The 19181-nt window shown below is 41.7% G+C and overlaps 2 protein-coding genes and 1 pseudogene across 2 annotated transcripts in view; 2 read left to right on the top strand and 1 right to left on the bottom strand.

Annotated features, from left to right (window-relative positions):
* The first annotated feature begins 2106 nt into the window (after positions 1-2106).
* LOC110533138 lies at positions 2107-3925 on the top strand (annotated as a pseudogene).
* Positions 3926-10108: 6183 nt separating this feature from the next.
* LOC110534189 (pre-mRNA-splicing factor RBM22) lies at positions 10109-15184 on the bottom strand. The gene is made up of 11 exons (XM_021618906.2): positions 15084-15184; positions 14667-14720; positions 14450-14479; positions 14049-14181; positions 13781-13881; positions 12524-12696; positions 12116-12316; positions 11815-11979; positions 11519-11610; positions 11152-11277; positions 10109-10994 (listed from the first exon to the last, which is right to left on the bottom strand). The coding sequence occupies exons 1-11, from the start codon at positions 15180-15182 to the stop codon at positions 10852-10854; spliced, it is 1317 nt and encodes a 438-aa protein (XP_021474581.2). The 5' UTR covers positions 15183-15184; the 3' UTR covers positions 10109-10851.
* Positions 15185-16826: 1642 nt separating this feature from the next.
* Positions 16827-19181, top strand: part of LOC110534188 (bifunctional heparan sulfate N-deacetylase/N-sulfotransferase 1) — a 106545-nt gene continuing 104190 nt past the window's right edge. Inside the window, exon 1 of the mRNA XM_036933298.1 lies at positions 16827-17213. The gene's annotated coding sequence lies outside the window, so the exon portion shown is untranslated. The remainder of the gene's footprint in view (positions 17214-19181) is intronic.

Genomic DNA, 19181 nt, shown 5'->3' with positions numbered 1-19181 from the left:
CGTACATCAGCTGATATCTCATTGTGCTGTACAGAAACCCAGCCTAAAACCCCAAACAGCAAGCAATGCAAGTGTAGAAGCACTGTGGCTACGAAAAACTCCCTAGAAAGGCCGTAACCTAGGAAGAAACCTAGAGAGGAACCAGGCTATGAGGGGTGGCCAGTCCTCTTCTGGCTGTGCCGGGGTGAAGATTATAACAGAACATGTCCAAGATGTTCAAATGTTCATAAATGACCAGCATGGTCAAATAATAATAATCACAATAGTTGTCGAGGGTGCAGCAAGTCAGCACCTCAGGAGTAAATGTCAGTTGGCTTTTCATAGCCGATCATTAAGAGTATCTCTACTGCTCCTGCTGTCTCTAGAGAGTTGAAAACAGCAGGTCTGGGACAGGTACTACGTCTGGTGAAGAGGTCAGGGTTCCATAGCCACAGGCAGAACAGTTGAAACTGGAGCAGCACCACGGCCAGTTGGACTGGGGACAGCAAGGAGTCCTCATGCCAGGTAGTCCTGCCTATCTTGTAATGTCAGAATGTTATAAACAGCTTCTTATTTACGGACACATGTAGCCTACAAGATTAAGGCTGTGTTCTGCTGAACTGTGTTACCTCCAAAGTTTGCACCTCCATTGATCCCAAAGGGCTTCAACATTAAGAGTCTCACGTCTCGCGGAATGACACTGAACGTGTGGGACATTGGAGGACAGAGGAAGATTCGGTCCTTCTGGAAGACATATTTGGAAAACACAGATTTGTTGGTGTGTAAATTCTGTTAGCAGATTTCTCACTTTGTCCTATTATACAGCGGCTCCAGAAAGTATTCACACCCTTTGAATTTTTACACATTTTGTTGTGTTACAGCCTGATTTTAAAATTGATTAAATTTAGATTTTGTGTCACTGATCTACACACAATAAACCATAATGTCAAGGTGGATTTATGTTTTTAGAAATTTTTACAAATTAATGAGAGTCAATAAGTATTCAACCCCTTTGCAACCCTAAAAAAGCCTAAAAGCCCCCCCAAAAAATCAGGAGTAAAAATGTGCTTAACAAGTCCCTTTAAAAGAGCAGTGAATTCCAAACACAGATTCAACGACAAAGACAAGGGAGGTTTTCCAATGCTTTGCAAAGAAGAACACCTATTGGTTAAAAAAAGAAGAAGAAAAAAATACACCGTCACTACAAGGATACAGGCGTCCTTCCTAACTCAGTTGCCAGAGAGAAAGGAAACTACTCAGGGATTTTACCATGAGGCCAATGGGGATTTTAAAACAGCTAAAGAGTTTAATGGTTGTGGTATGAGAAAACTGAGGATGAATCCACAACATTTTAGTTACTCCACACTACTAACCTAGATGACAGAATAAAAAGAAGGAAGCCTGTACAGAATAAAAAATATTCAAAAACATGCATCCTGTTTGCAATAACATACTAAAGTAAATCTTCAAAAAATGTGGCAAAGGAATGAACTTTATGTCCTGAATACAAAGCGTTATGTCTGGTGCAAATCCAACACAACACATCACTGTGTACCACTCTTCATATTTTCAAGCACTGTGGTGGCTGCACCATGTTTTGGGTATGCCGGTCATCGGCAAGAACTAGGGAGTTTCTTTGGATAAAAAGATTAGGTACTGGCACAATACTAAAGGAAAACCTGGTTCAGTCTGCTTTCCAACAGACACTGGGAGACAATCACCTTTCGGACAATAACCTAAAACACAAGTTGCTTACCAAGAGGACATACAATGTTCCTGAGTGGCCTAGTTACAGTTTTGACTTAAATCGGAATGACAATCTACGACAAGACTTGAAAGTGGCAATGATCAACAACCAATTTGATAGAGCTTGAGGAATAAAAAAAAAAAAGGGCAAATATTGTACTATCCCGGTGTGCAAAGCTCCCGATTTCAGCTGTAATCACTGGCAAAAATGAGTCTAACATGTATTGACTCAGAGGTGTAATATTTCTGTATTTCATTTTCAATTAATTTGCAAAAAACGTCTAAAAACATGTTTTCACTTTGTCATTAAGGGGTATTGTGTGTAAATTGTGTGTAATTATATATTTTTTTGAATTCAGGCTGTAACAACAAAATGTGGAATAAGTCAAGGGGTATGAATACTTTGCGAAGGCACTGTATCTGTATTATGCTTCAGAGAGTAAAATAGAAGCCACTTACTACAGTTAGGTTTAGACTACAGTCTGTTTTATTGCTTGGGCATTAGTTTACTTCAATCTCAATAAAAGTGAGATACCAAATAGAGAATTAATCATATGTGTTAGAAGATGATAAATGACCCCCCTATTTCCTCTTTCCTCCAGATATATGTCATAGATAGTGCAGCCAAGAATCGGTTTGAAGAAACTATTCCAAACGTTGTCGTGTAAAACTGTAATGTTAACAGTAAGCCTTGTATCATAACAGTGGATAAGCAAACCAGTAATTGCAGACAACACAGAGATGTAGTCCACACACTATGCTCCTCTCTGAAATAACACTGCTGACCCCTCAGGAGCTGTCAGAGCTGATCGTTGATGAAAACCTGAAGGGGGTTCCAGTGCTCATCTTTGCCAACAAGCAGGACCTGGCCACGGCCTCGCCTGCCAGCGGAAATTGCAGAGGGCCTGAGCCTGCACACGTACCGTGACCGGGAGTGGCAGAACCATGCCTGCTCTGCTTTCTCTAGAGAGGGAGTACAGGTAGGCCACAACATCTCTGAAAATAGGACAGATCATGTCCCAGCTACCATTCAATGAAGTTAAAGGGACACCATATCACAATATGAAATAACTGTACTGTACAATCCTCCGGGACTTACAAGACATATTAAAGGCAACATTAAGTGCCAATTCAGTGGACTCAGTGGGTGTTCATGTTCTGTTCCTCCTCATGTAGTAAAAGGGGAGTGCTGTGCGTACTCCAGAACACGTCCTCTTCTCACTGTTCATGTAGTAAAATAAATGGAGCCCACAGGAGAATAAGTTCTTATCTGTTAGCCATCATATCATTAGTAGGATCTTTTCAGAACCTATAACTGGGTTCCACATAGTGTGCAGCAGATTATGTCATTACAGTTTACAGCAGGGTTGTCAGGGCAACATCTCAGTGGGGGTGAAAAGGAAGAGCTTAAACAAACTATTGGAGGGCAAGACAAATGCTTTGCCTCATTGTCGTAACACAACACGAACGCTGTGTAAAGCTCCAGTACTGTCCTAGAGGATCAGGTCAGGAGGTCAGACCCCAACATAACACCTGACTATATGTCCAATGAAATGCGTAACACTGTAGCTGCAATATACTGTACATCTACGACCGGTATATGCTGTAATTGCTTTGTAATTTTTAAAATGTCATGTGTAATCTTTTTGTTCTCACAGGACGGCCTGAACTGGATTCCCGACACCATTGTGAATAGGAAGAAAGCTGACTAAACCCTGAATATCCAACATGCTGCTTTGTGGACACATACTTTTGTGTGTTTCATGAAAACTCTGTAGAAATGTTGACACCCAATGCAATGGTGACAGGTTTTATAGATGAAGTCATCTCTCTGAAGATGCCCCAAAACATTTGAGATCTTTCTGGCTTCTCAAATCCAGCCACAGAAAAAATGGATTGAAGGAGGGGGTCACAACAGAAACCATCAACAAGAGAGAAAAAAACACTTATTTTCCCAGTCCCATAAAGGGTTAATGCTCTGTAATGATACTTCCTTTGATATAAGTCTATGGAAGAAAATAATATTCTGGAAGAGCACAAGTTCTCCAAGGGACAGAGCATTTCATGTGCAAATAGTCCCACTAAAATGTTTAGTAGAACATCTCTTTACTTTTGAGCACATTTTAGGAAAAAGTCATACATTTTGTAGTTTGTGTGGTTTCATTGTTTATACATTATTTGTTTATCGAGTTGAATTGAGACTGTGATGCAAAATAAATATTGAATTGACAAAATCTGCTCACGTATGCATGCTTTGTTTGCACCATCAATTCCAGCAATAGGCAAGCACTCTTCCATCCCCTTCCTGTTTGTCACTGCTGTCAGACAGTAAGTCAGTGCTGCCCCACAGTGGGGGACTGTCATCCTTACACCTGTAACAGGAATGGCAAACTCACAAAAAACAATCCATGGGCTGTGTCAAATACACTGCAAGTAAATGTACATTCCTGTCACACACACGATGAGGGCTCAGCGAACAACTGAAAGAGAAGTATCTGTATAGCTATAGACTATGCTAATTCAATTCAAATCTGGACCGAAGCCGGTTCCACTGCTTTTTTCCCCCCATTCTTCCCCTCTTATCAGGGACTGATTTAGACCTGGGATAACAGGTGGGTGCAACTAATGATCAGGTAGAACAGAAAACCAGCAGTAGTCTAGACCTCGTAGAGTAAGACTTGAATATCCCTGGACTATGGTGTCAATTCAGAGTCGATGTCAGCAGCTGGATCATGATTTTATTATGGATTATGTTATGGATTATGGATGGATGACAGATAAATCATATCTCATTAGTCCCCGTGAGGAGTACAGCACACTCTGACGACCACTCACTAAGATAAACCTGTGTTCTAAAGTGGGTGGTCCGACTGTTAGAACCCTGTCTTTCACCAGCAAAGGGAGCTCTGCCTTGAATAAAGAGACATACTCAGACCCTTTGCTAGGAATTGAGCTCAGGTGCAACCTGTTTCCATTGATCATCCTTGAGATGTTTCTAAAACTTGAGTGTCAACTTGTGGTAAATTCAATTGATTGGACATGATTTGGAAAGGCACACACCTGTCTATATAAGGTCCCACAGCTGACAGTGCATGTCAGAGCAAAAACTAGGTCAAAGGAATTGTCTGTGGAGCTTCGAGACAGGATTGTGCCGAGGCACAGGTCTGGGGAAGGGTACCAAAAAATGTCTGCAGCATTGAAGGTCCCCAAGAACACAGTGGCCTCCATCATTCTTAAATGGAAGACGTTTGGAAACACCAAGACTCTTACTAGAGCTGGCCACCCGGCCAAACTGAGCAATCGGAAGAGAAGGGCCTTGGTCAGGGAGGTGACCAAGAACCCGATAGTCACTCTGACAGAGATCCTCTATAGAGATGGGAGAACCTTCCAGAAGGACAACCAGCTCTGCGGCACTCCACCAATCAGGCGTTAATGGTAGAGTGGCCAGACGGAAGCCACTCCTCAGTTAAAGGCACATGACAGCCCACTTGGAGTTTGCCATAAGGCATCTAAAAGGACTCTCAGACAATGAGAAACAAGATTCTCTGGTCCGATGAAACCAAGAGTGAATTTGTAGGCCTGAATGCTATGCGTCACGTCTGGAGGAAACCTGGCACCATCCCTACGGTGAAAGATCACGGTGGCAGCATAATGCTGTGGGGATGTTTTTCAGTGGCAGGGACTGGGAGACTAGTCAGGATTGAGGGCAAAGATGAATGGCGCAAAGTAGAAGAGAGAGCCTTGATGAAAATCTGCTCCACCAGAGCTCTCAGGACCTCAGACTGGAGCCAGAGCCCTAACCGATCAAACATATCTGGAGAGACCTGAAAATAGCTGCGCAGGGACACTCCCAATCCAACCTGACAGAGCTTGAGAGTATCTGCAGAGAATGGGAGAAACTCCCCAAATACAGGTGTGCCAAGCTTGTAGTGTAATACCCAAGAATACTCAATGCTGTAACAGCTGCCGAAGGTGCTTCAACAAAGTACTGAGTAAAGGGTCTGTATACTCATGTAAATGTGATATTTACATTTTTTATAAATTAGCAAAAATTTCTAAAAAACTGTTTTTGCTTCATTGTTATGTGGTATTGTGTGTAGATTGATGTGGGGGAAAATGATAATACATTTTAGTAGGCTGTAATGTAACACAATGTGGAAAAAGGGGTCTGAATACTTTCCGAAGGCACTGTATGTATGTGTGTGTGTGCATATTTAAAATCAGCAAAAAAAAGAAACATCCTCTCACTGTCAACTGCGTTTATTTTCAGCAAACTTAACGTGTAAATATTTGTATGAACATAAGATTCAACAACTGAGACATAAACTGAACAGGTTCCACAGACATGTGACTAACAGAAATGGAATAATGTGTCCCTGAACAAAGGGGGGGTCAAAATCAAAAGTAACAGTCAGTATCTGGTGTGGCCACCAGCTGCATTAAGTACTGCAGTGCATCTCCTCCTCATGGACGGCACCAGATTTGCCAGTTCTTGCTGTGAGATGTTACCCCACTCTTCCAACAAGGTACCTGCAAGTTCCCGGACATTTCTGGGTGGAATGGCCCTAGCCCTCACCCTCTGATCCAACAGGTCCCAGACGTGCTCAATGGGATTGAGATCCGGGCTCTTCGCTAGCCATGGCAGGACCCTGACTTTCCTGTCTTGCAGGAAATCACACACAGTACGAGCAGTATGGTTGGTGGCATTGTCATGCTGGAGGGTCATGTCAGGATCAGCCTGCAGGAAGGGTACCACATGAGGGAAGAAGATGTCTTCCCTGTAACGCACAGCATTGAGATTGCCTACAATGACAACAAGCTCAGTCCGATGATGCTGTGGCACACCGCCCCAGACCCTGACAGACCCTCCACCTCCAAATCGTTCCCCCTCCAGAGTACAGGCCTCGTGTAACGCTCATTCCTTCAATGATAAACGCGAATCCGACCATCACCCCTGTTGAGACAAAACCGCGACTCGTTAGTGAAGAGCATTTTTTTGCCAGTCCTGTCTGGTCCAGCGATGGTGGGTTTGTGCCCATAGGCGACGTGGTTGCCGGTGATGTCTGGTGAGGACCTGCTTTATAACAGGCCTACAAACCCTCAGTCCAGCCTCTCTCAGCCTATTGCGGACAGCCTGAGCACTGATGGAGGGATTGTGCGTTCTGGGTGGAACTTGGGCAGTTGTTGTTGCCATCCTGTACCTGTCCCGCAGGTGTGATGTTCGGATGTACCGATCCTGTGCAGGTGTTGTTACATGTGGTCTGCCACTGCGAGGACGATCAGCTGTCTTAGGCATCTCCCAATACGGACATTGCAATTTATTGCCTTTGGCCACATCTGTAGTCCTCATGCCTCCTTGCAGCACACCTAAGGCACATTCACACAGATGAGCAGGGACCCTGGGCATCTTTATTTTGGTGTTTTTCAGAGTCAGTAGAAAGGCCTCTTTAGTGTCCTACATTTTCATGACTGACCTTAATTGCCAACCGTCTGTAAGCTGTTAGTTTCTTATTGACCGTTCTGCAGGTGCATGTTCTTTAATTGTTTATGGTTCAGCATGGGAAACAGTGTTTAAACCCTTTACAATGAAGATCTGTGAAGTTCTTTGGATTTTTACTAATTATCTTTGAAAGACAAGGTCCTGAAAAAGGGACATTTATTTTTATTCCTTTGTGTGTGTGTATATATATATATATATATATAGATATGCACACACACAGTGTGTGTGTAATGTGTGTGTGTATAAATATACACACAGTGTGTGTGTGTGTAATGTGTGTGTGTATAAATATACACAGTGTGTGTGTATAAAAACACACACACACTCCGACATTGCTCGTCCTAATATTTATGTATTTTTTTTATTCCAATCTTTTACTTTTAGATGTGTGTAATGTTGTGAATTGTTAGATATTACTGCACTGTTGGAGATAGGAACACAAGCACTTCGCTACACCCGCAATAACATCTGCTCAATGTGTGTATGCGACAGATACAATTTTATTAGAAAAAAGCAATCAGATAAAGGATCGGAAAACTGCACCGTCTTTGGAAAAGTTTCTTACACCAACATTAAGAAGTGAGTTGGATATCTGGATATCATTCTGGAATTCTAAGACATTGAGACGAGTATGTGTTCTGTCGGTTCGTCTCATGATATCACTGAACAACTCCTGTTCTATATAGTGACCTCCTGGTTTTGCTGTGACCAATTTACTCGTAATATCTCTGGATTTGTACTTGCTGTATTGTTATGCAGTAACAAAACTATAACATGAGCACACACGCTTACTGCGACTGTTTCTACCTGCCATACTCTCTGACCGCAGGGTGTAATCCTACTGACAGGGATGATGCAGGCACAACACTGTGACATGGCCAAGCAGAGGAAACAGCTGGTCCAGGAACTGCGCATGGAGACACAAGAAGGTGTGGCAACCACCACAGTCCACTGAAGGAATCATGCTACTCAAAAAGAAAGCCACATTGCACTTCATTAGAGAATTCGATCATCTTTGGATTCAATCCTATTTGATTACAAAAAGTGAATATATTCCATATCTCCTGGGGCATAGAAATGTATTTTGACTTGATTGTAGTAATCAAACACATTCTTGAAGTAATCATCCTCGTTGATGATCTGAAAAAAAGTACGATGTGCCAGTCTCAGACACTGTTACAAACAGTGAGAGGCTAGCTACATGATTAGTGTCTGCAATTCAGTCATGCACTGTTAGAGCCAGTCAGTCATATTCTATGGAACACAGAAGACATACGGAACATTGAACGTTGGCTGTAGGCCTACGTGTCGGAGAAAAAAAACACGCTCCAGCTTGGGCAGTGGCTTCACACCATGCTACCATGACCCACTCACTAGAGGGCTTTTGTGAAAAAAAGTGGGCAAATTTAATATGGTTATACTTAGTAATTCAAATCCTGACACCCATTTATTTCTGTAAGGGCCCCAATGCCCTTACAGTGTGTAGTGTGTGGATGTTCCCCCTGCCTGGGTTTGAGCTTCTGACCTGGGAGAGCATGTGTGACTGGCGCAACTTCAACTGCACCACCAGGGGCTGGGCCAACCAATACGCTGATAAAATTAAGACTTCATACCGGTGACACCATGACCGCTTTAGATGACAAAATGATTTGCAGAGGACTTATATTTGTACTCTTCCATACATAAACTGGGAGTCCAAATAGTGGATAGTTACTGTGTTTCTTGAGAAAATGTTCGCTCCCCTGTGTTTTTCTGCCACAACTAATGAGATCAAGAATGCCTTAAACCAGGTAATTCTTTATCAAGGACAGAACTTGGTAAACTATGTACATAACTTTTCAAATGAAAGGATAATATTCATGAAGCTAAAATGTGACAACCATTCACTTCACAGTTCTATTAAAACATAGACATTTACAGTTCTACAGACATGGACAACTTCAGCAATCTTTAGATAATAGTGCCACCACTTGGAAGTAAATGGTCTTAACAATTGGAATTTCTGAAGACCGTTAAAGCTGTAATACTTGATGAAATTGCCATGTCCGTTTGGGATATTACCACAAAAAAATACAAACAATGAACATTTCTCCCCCCCCTTTGACACTGTTGCACACACGATAGAGCAGAATATGTACTGCATAAAAATCCACGGTGCTCACCTCCATTTCATCAACAACAACAAAATAAATAAAGGAGCCGTTTGCCCTAATGAGGACTCCATCTTTAACGTCTGACAATTCTTCACAAAATGCATGATATACAGAATAATTTTGTACAAAGGGAAATAGTTTGACATTTTCTTGTATAAGAAATGTTTTGTACAATATGCACATTTTGCAAACATAAAACCTCCCTCCTTTCAAATCTACAAGCCATCAGAGTTAGAACCAAGGGTTGGAATATAAATAATTGTACAATCGTTTCATTTTTGAACACAACCATTCTTTTTTTCATCCCGTTTCACTGTTCTGACCAGCAAAATAAAGTGCTGAACCGGTTCCAACATATAGCTCCTTCATACTCCTTTTTAAACCTCTGAAATATACATTTTTTGTTTACATTTAGCTCAACATTTAATTTCTTCACCAATCAGTGCGGATAGAGCAGCTTGCTGTGGAGCGAGTAAGCGACTTAATCTGTACAGGAAAGTTGTTAAGCGCAAATAGTGTTTTGCCGTAACAGCATGGTTTAATCATAATGAAAGATAAACACACACTGTGTGCATGGCGTGAAATGCAACAGAACATTTGAGGGTGAGGAGAGAGAGGATGGAGGAAGCTTGCCTTGAAGCCCTGGGCATCTTGTTATGACATACATTATCTGAATTAGGCCAACAGAATTATACCTACGGAGGAACGGCTTCTATGGAGAAACTTTGAATGTCATTGAACTTCCGAGTTGGTTTAATGTTGGACCATATCAAACATTAGCTAACAAGCTCATGTGTGTGCAGAGCAGAACAAGAATGAAAAACACATCTTACCTTTTTGTAGTTAATAAATCCAATGTGAGGTGTGAAAACAATAGTATCCTTAACTATCATTGAAAAAGTAAATTCATTCTTTAAATAAACATCTCTCCCTAATTTCTGAATGATGCGTGTAACGTCGTCAGTAGACTACAGTAACCTATGCTTCAGAGGGGAGGGGCAAGTAGCCAACACACACACCCACTGGCAACGATTTCCACCTGGAAGGCAGACGCTAGAATAAGATTGAGTGACAGAGAGGGCTTTGCATAGGTGCTTCGTTGCGATGTTTGTGGACTGTTCTGGACCACTATAGATCACGTTTTCAAGTTCGGGGTTCTTTTCCTCAAATAATTTATTTTCGGTTCTGCTCCATGAACCGGTTCCAACCCTTAGTTAGAACATAGGTTCAAATGGGGGAAGGTTTAAGGAACCATTAAAAATTACACTGTTCAGAACTCACTTTTCCAAACCAGCGAGACCTTGCTGGGTCGTCCTCTATAACCCGTAGAACACGGATCTCACATCGGTGAAACATGTCTAAAGTCACTGTGCCTGGTTTGTTTATAGGGTGGAATTGGTCATTTGGTAAGGAATAGGTATAAGACTAAATCAAAATGTCATTAAAAACAGCAATCACTATAACCAGTAGGGCCTAGGAGCCTCCGTGACGACTGGCGTGTGCACCCATGCGCTGTGGATCCTGGGAGGGGTAGTGGACATGGCCAGGAGGCCTCATCCCAATGGAATGGGGTATCGCCATGGGGTCCATCGAGTGGAACATAGGTGGGCCAAAGCCTGTCGGGAAGGAAGCACCACAAGTTATAAGTGCTGCTGATCTGCTTTCGAGGTTAAATAAAGAGTCTTATACAGATAGATGGGAGTACATTAGGACTCAGGATAACAAAACACTTATTTCAAATGTGGTCCTCTACATCATGGGACTCTTGTTTACCTGGAGGGGGCATAGCCACGCCGGGGGGTGGGGGTAGACTGATGTTCATGACAGGAGGGGCTGAGTTAGGGCCCAGGTTGAAATAGTTGGTAGGGGCGTCTTCATCCACAGGTGGCGGAGGTAGCGCTGCAGGACAGAGACAGAGGGTCAGTATTGACAACCACATTATTGGAAGTGTATGGTAAAAATGTGAGAGTTTGACTACTAAAAGATAAAAGTATAGCTCATGTGTCCCGTGCTTCTACATCTGCATTGCTTGCTTTTTGGGGTTTTAGGCTTTTTTCCCCCCTGGTATCTGTATAGCACTTTGTGACAACTACTAACGTTAAAAAGTCTTTATAAAATAAATGTGATTAATTGCCCTCACCTCCAGGCAGTCCAGGTACTGGCTCCAGCTTCATCCCCATCTCAGTCACCCCTTCCCTCTCCCTTCCCTCCTTCCCCCGCGCTCCCTGGGACCTGGGACAGAACACATATCAATCAATTAATGTCACACTGTGGGCATTTATACTGGGTTGAAAACGCACAGCTTGTAATATCTATGATAACAGAGCAATCAGTCAACAGACGAATGGGCACCTGCTGGCACAGCCATCTGTCACTAGTATTACAAACCACAGGTGTAAGTGTATGAGATTGTCATATCAGAGGGTGGGACTTTACCTGCCCCACTTGACGTTGAGTCTGCGACCTTTGATAATGAGCTTGTTGAAGGATTTCTCAGCAGCCAACTCTGCAGCCTGACGGGTGGCAAACTGGATGAAGGCACACTGCTGCCTCTGAACGATGGTGGTGGTCCGGATCTCCCCAAACTGGTAGAAATGGTTCCTGTTTGGAGGCACGCGGTTACAGCACGACTGCCGCACCCAACCATTGTAAACATTCAGCAAAGCACACGTGACAAAATGTCATATGCTTCATTTGGAGTAAAATGTACTACGTTAATTCCCGAGCAGACACTAACCTGAGCTCTGAGTCAGTGATGGAGTCTCCGAGCCCCCCCACATACAGCGTAGTGATGGACTTGTCCTCTGGCGTATCCAGTCTAGGCATGGTGGAGGCCCTCTTCAGCAGCTTGTCAGCCACAGGGTCGTTGATACCATAGTAACGGTCCTTAATGTTCTGGTCTGCCAGGGGATCGTCAGGATCAGTTGGCTTCTCATGCCTGGAGTTCAGTGATTCACAGTTAATGAAAGTTAAAGCAAAACATATGTCAACATCCTTGGAAACAATCTTATCTTGGACAAAGTAGATAATCAGACCTTAAGTTTACTTTTTCCATTGGCTCATAAGTCAACAACTGCCTGATGTTTAACATGTGTGTCAAGTCTCTCTTTGCACCTTTGTTTTCATGATGTTGACAGTTGCTCACCTGTAGGGACACTCTTCTCCTCTCTTACATTCTCCCTTCACCCAGAAGGAGCAGATGTGTGGTCTGTTCCTCTTGTAGTAAGGCGTGGTGCGGGCTAGCTTCAGCAGCATGTCACTAGAGCTGGGGGCCTTACCCAGGAGACCCACTGGCCGTGTACCATCAGAGTTCCCTATCTGCAGTCAGGAAAAAGCTACTGTCAAGAGGGTGCATTTGGTTCCATTAAAACTAAAGCCCCACCAATATTGGTATTTTGGGTCTGATACCAATTCTGATTTTTGGGGAGACAACTTAGACAACATCTGCCGAGGAAATGAAAAGGCAAGATTTTTACACAGCAAGTTCTCATAAATTGTCAACCAAAAGAGCAATTGTAGAAGACAAAGGTTTCAAATGTTGAATTATTACATTGTGACAGTAATGACACATCATGAATGGTCACAAGTGTTCAGATCGGGTTCCGGTGGGATCCATGGAAACGCATGGCATTTTCATGGCTTTCTCTTGCAAATTACTATGAATTAATTAATTAACTTCTTAAAACTTGGCAATACTAAAAAAAATATTAAGGTGTGGGACATTTATTGTGTGACAAGAAATAACTAGCAGGTCTATTTAGCTCCAGCAGCTAGAATCTGTCCGTCCACAATTAAACTGTGGGAAGCACCAGACAACAGAAAGAGCTGTCCGCTACTATACAAAAGATTGTTTGTGAGGAGATCACCTCTGCCCTCGACTTACAATTCAAACCCATAAATGAATAATTGGCAGTGCTCACTGCTAAAGTGGATACCTATTCAACAAGTACTCAGATAAGCATGATATTTCCTATTGGTATCGGGCTGATAATATCGGTGAAACTATATATTCGTCAGCCTCTAATTAAAACCAGGGTGTTCGATTTGACAGGAAACCTCATGAAGAATGAAATAATGATGAATGACCTGGACATGAAGGTACACAACTCAGACCAGAGGTCCAAACAGCAGATATTTTTGGGTGGAACTCAAATCAGTGAGTAAACATTGTCCGGAACCTTTCCAATGGAAAATGAGAAGGGTCAATGGGTGCTATCTGAACCTTCTTGGCATGAACATACTGTAAGGGTATTTACGAAGCAAGCCAAGTTATATGACAGAATGTAAATGTAGATCTGTCTGATAACATCAACATTAACGACACAATTAGAAGTTTACTCACGGGACTCAGATCTTAATGTTAGGACTGACCTTTTATCTTAAATAAGGGAAAATACATCACCTCTCTTTCCATGTTCTGAGTGTAGTATTCCTTGTTCACATCGGATTTTGGCACGTCGTCCTTGATTGACAGCCCAGTGTCTCGGACCTGTATTGGCAAGCCTAGATGAAGGAGTAATGCCAATTTAGACAACAGCCACCCTGAACATGTCTGGAGTGCAATCTCTCTTTTATACCCATACAACTATGTGTATGTTCATTCTCTGGATGGTAACAGGCATTACCTGGCCAGAGGATGAGTGTTCCAAAAACTGTCTTTGTTGACTCACCATACTCTAGATCCAGCAGGCACGTCTGACAGACATTCTTCATCTTACTGCACGTCTGGCACACCTCTGTCTTTTTGAATCGCATGCGGGTCCCAGGACACCATCGGAACACTGTGAAGGGCCTGGCACATATCTAAGCAGGACACAGCGGTAGCAGTGTGTCAGTATGTTTAGATTGCAGTTTCATACTCTGTACTTTAGTATGGTTCTTTAACTCCAGTGTTGGAGAGCTGATGTATGTGCAGGCTCTCTTTCCAGCCTGGCAGTAGTTCATACAAATACATCAGCTAGTCATAGATTGCACACCCAGTATCTCCTCAGAACCTAAGTTAGAGAACTATGCTATATGAGTAAACAGTGACTGATTATTCAACTAAGAATTAATTAACTCAATTTCTTACCTTGCACTCCTTGCCATATTTCTCCTTGGTCTATCAAACAGAAACAGTGTGATACAGGGCGAGTTTATTTTTTTTAAACAACCATAACTAGAAGAACATGTAAATCAAAATAACAGGTTTCAGCCATAGAGAGATGGTTTCATATGAAATTTAGCATGAAATTGTTAACAGTTAACTCCTACAGAACAATAACCAAAAGACAATTGATTAAACTTACCATTCGAATATAAGGATTCTCTCCAAGACATGTCTGGCAGAGAATAGGAAAATCCTGTGCAAGGGAAGATTAGTAAATTACAGCAACAAACAAAACAATTAATGTCAACTAGCAAACTTACTAAGGTTAGCTGGAACCAATTTATGTTCACATGTTTAGCTAGCTACGTAGCTGTAAATGTTTTATTTTACTAGCGCAACGACTTGGTAAACTAGCTAGAAACCATATCTGATTTGCACTGTTATTATTGGGCGATTCCATGCCAGTTACCTATTTGCTAGCTAAGCGAGCTCAAATGACAACACTTGCCTAGTACAATGCTACCACCGCTTATTGACACAGTCAATGTCACGGAGTTACAATTACATGTTCCTTTCAAATAATTCTGATTCACTGAAAATGTAATTTCAAACATACCGCGTCTTCCCAATTTTGTCTGTTGTAAATATTAGCTCCTAAAGATGTCGCCATTTTCAAAAAGTTTGCTTCCCAGCATGCAATGCAGCAAAAAAGCATCTCACGTGATCAGACCAAAAACACGCACACGCGTTCACACACACGCGTTTAATAAAAGTGTATAACTATTATTTCACAGTCGAAACAACATCTACAACAATTATTTGGATAATTTTAATGTGTGGATCATTTTAATGTGTAACGTGAATACTTCTACCAGCACGGTTGTGCGTATATAGCGGTTGCTCATTGAGGAAAGGGGTAAATCATTTACCCCCAGTCTCTCATGTGTTTTTTTTGTTTTGTTAAATTATCTGATCGGATTTCGGTAATCAGATGGGATTAAATGTTAGAATTGGGTTTTTAAAACTTAAAAAAATATATTATTATAAGGATTTGGTAACCCATTCTGACCTTTAAACAGGATTATATGTTGTTGTTGCGTTTTTCAAAACTCAAAGAAATTGATTAGGAAAATGTTGATGCGAAAATGTTGATTATTTTGATCCCACTGGAAGGGTGGATTCATCAGGGTGGATTTAGAAAGGTGAAAGGCCCTAAAACCAATAAATATTCATGTAACTAAGGTGAGGAGTTTTAAGAAGTTCTTACATCTGAAAACCAAAGGTTAATTATGTTAAATGAACTGCGGTATAGGTAGGCTATGTGGTCAGTTATTTTGAGAAGTGTCTAGTAAATGCAAGTATGTGCGTTCTATAATTATTTTATCCTTGGGACATCTGTACCCCATTGAAGTTGACATTTTAAATTCTTAAGTAAAGGTTAGGGTTATGGCTAGGCTAAGGGTTTAGGGCAGGGATGTCCCAAGGACCCCGGATAGCACTAACCATACATTTATTCATGTAGTTTAGTCATTTCTGTTTTCTTATGAAAGTGTAGACAAAGTAGCCTATCGCAACCTGTCCAGTAGATGGCAAAGTGTAGGCCTGTTCAAAGCACTGAAAATCCAGATTCTGTGATCTTGATATTGTGGTATCTAGGATCCTATCTGATTATTTTCTGGGGAAAAATGGCTAAAAAACAGCTAGATCAATCTGATCCTGAATAGCAAAAAAGACGATTACAAATACGGATAATTCTGATCCAGATAAAAAGTTTTGAAAAACTGGGCCATGACCGTGATGATTAACGGCATGTTCTGAGCAGAGGGCAAAGATACTACTATTTATCTGTAAAGCCGTAAGAATAACCAGGATTAGGGATTAACACATTTATGCATTTTAGTGATTTCATAAATGCATTATAGCAGGCACAGGTGTAAATAGGTATGTTTCTGTTGAAGAGCAATGGATCAACTCTTTCAGAAGACTTCGGGTCCCTGCCCCATTCGTGTCATAATCACAATACTATATAGTATGAAACCCATGCCTTCAGAGAGAGAGGAGAGGCCGAGATGGAGCAAGTGAGAGAAGAGATAGAGATGATTGTGATTCTTATCCCATCGTGAATGTTCCGTGGAATGTGTAATTTTTAATAACAGCCTGTATTCAATAAAACAACAATATAATATATATATATATATATATATATTATATTGTTGTTTTATTATATATATATATATAATATAATCCCAAACTAATGTTGCAATGAGACTCAGCAGCTTGTTGACGTTTTGTTTTTAGGGGGGGAATCAGTCGAGGTATTGTTACGTCATCTAGCGACCATTCGCAACTTTCCGAGAAGGCGACCAGGGGTGTATTCATTGCGTATTGAAACGGTCACCGTTCACATTTTAAGAACCAAACAGAGCAAATGGAACAAAACGTTGCGGGGCCTACCTGCATTTGTCCAATATAAACTCTCGTTTTCGTTGCAAAGCATTTCCAGTTTGGAGGAAACGGGGTCTGTTGCAAAACGTTTAACAATAGACAAAAGGTTTTGCAACAGAATCGGCTTAATGAATACTCCCAAGTAGAAGGAGTGAGGCGAGTCCACTCGTGTTTCTCTCTCACCCTAGGAGTAGTCTAAATCGGGACGCCCCATTTCTGTTAAAGCTACTGCCTAAAGCCGAACATCAAATCCAGCTTTTATACACCAAGCTTTGGTCGTGTCGATGAAACAATCAAGTGGGTAAGTTAAATGGGTTTGTGTAGTAAGCGCGCTGCAGGGAGCACACGCGTTCCCGGAGAACGCTACTGTACTTAAGGTTAGCCTCTGAAAGTCTCCGCTTCTCCAAATTATCTCGAATTTGGAGAAACGGGGAGCCAGCTACTGTAGCTACAACGACAGATCAACGAGGACATCGTTAGTTAGATATGTGAACCTTTTTAAATGGTTGTCTAAAATCATAAATACGGTTGATCGCGACCTATATTTATAACAATAAAACAAAGACTACACAGTGATTTATTAACCTGGTAAACTGCAATGCTAATGCATGATGATAGCTAGCTTATCTGGTAACGTTAGCTTCACACTGAATCAGCTAGCCTGCTAACTAACTAACGTTAGTTCTGTTAGCCAGCCAAACTATGAGTTGAAAACAGCCAGCTATTTTCGGTGTACAGAATCGATCAAGCTAACTAACTAGCCAGGGAGGATAGCATTTAACGTTACAGCTTTTGTGTCCGTGCACAGTTGCCGAGTGAATGTTTTATCTCCAGAAGACTCACTTTGCGGTGATGAATATAATGCAACATAGTAACATGGATATTAATGTTGAATGCATCTTATTATGCCAGTGCTTAATAAATGTAACCATTTAAGAACCCCAGTGATGGAGCCTACTACTGCAATGCAATGCACACGTAAACAGCAACATGTCCTGTTTTGTCTATACTTGACCCTAGCTAGGGAACGTTACTAGCTGACAATGTTGCCAAATTGTGCACACATATTGTGCACAATTTGTGTAGCCAACTACAAATACATTTTTGGATGGCGTGTGTATAAGCTATTTTATTTAAAATGTATTTTTAATTTAACCTTTTATTTAACTAGGCAAGTCAGTTAAGAACAAATTGTTATTTACAATGACGGCATACCCCAGCCTAACCCGGACGACGCTTGGCCAATTGTGCGCCGCCCTATGGGACTCCCACGGCTGGTTGTGATACAGTCTGAAATCGAACCAAGGTCGCTTCTAGCACTGAAATGCAGTGTCTTAGACCGCTGCGCCACTCGGGAGCTCCATTTTCTTTGCACTCATATTCTCAGAGGATCTGCAAGATGTTTTTGCCTTGGTCACCCTCCCTCTTGAAATTGTTTTAGCAGAGCAGTTCTGACCATATTGTATTCCTTTCCTGTGAAAGTAGATTACGTGTCTAGATTCAGGCATATGCCATTTCCTATAGCGATATGCTTTGCCTACTTCTTTCTGTTCCTGTTGGTCAGTTGTCAGTGCACTGGGTCAGATTGCTTTTTGCTGAACACTTTCAGGAGTGATCACTTCATATGGCTGTATTCAGGAATGTTTTAAACCTTAGAAACTTTATTTGGAAATAAAATAAACTTATGTTTAAAAAATAATATTTTAAATTTTTTACATATAAACATCGAGGTTCCCTTTGCATACTTATACAGGTTCCCTTTGCATACTTATACAGGTTCCCTTTGCATACTTATACAGGTTCCCTTTGCATACTTATACAGGTTCCCTTTGCATACTTATACAGGTTCCCTTTGCATACTTATGCATACAATGTGTTTTTCTTCATGTTGTGAGACAGACGTCAGTGTGCTGCTGACAGTTTAGCTTCCTCCGCTGTCCCTGTCCCCATACCAGGCTCAAACCAGTGATCCTCTGCTCGCAGACACACGTGACCACCATCCTTGACAACTTACCAACCGTTTGAGCTATTATTCGATAGCTCCATCAGCGAGGGCTTATCATAAGTTACACTGCACATGCAACACAGAAAATGTTCCCTCGCCGTGTCAGGTTAAGCTTTCCTTTATCACGGGATTGGACCCAGTCAACCTTCCAATCCTTGGACCTCTAGTCTAAACCTCCCTCACCGAGCACTTGCTGTGCTACTCCACAGGGTGCTTCCCTCTCTACTATAGTGGGTCACAGTCCACCACCAGCACTTAGGCAAA

Source organism: Oncorhynchus mykiss, chromosome 10 (assembly GCF_013265735.2).
Source record: "Oncorhynchus mykiss isolate Arlee chromosome 10, USDA_OmykA_1.1, whole genome shotgun sequence".
Taxonomy (NCBI): domain Eukaryota; kingdom Metazoa; phylum Chordata; class Actinopteri; order Salmoniformes; family Salmonidae; genus Oncorhynchus; species Oncorhynchus mykiss.
This window is presented reverse-complemented; position numbering and strand designations above follow the sequence as displayed.

Excerpts from the sequence above, each read along its gene's own strand:
- LOC110534189 (XM_021618906.2), bottom strand. The coding sequence starts at position 15,182 with ATGCTTTTTTGCTGCATTGCATGCTGGGAAGCAAACTTTTTGAAAATG. Across the intron at positions 14,480-14,666 it reads AGAATCCTTATATTCGAATG|ACCAAGGAGAAATATGGCAA; the intron begins GTAAGTTTAATC and ends TCTGTTTGATAG. Across the intron at positions 12,317-12,523 it reads GGAGAAGAGTGTCCCTACAG|GCATGAGAAGCCAACTGATC; the intron begins GTGAGCAACTGT and ends ACTGAACTCCAG.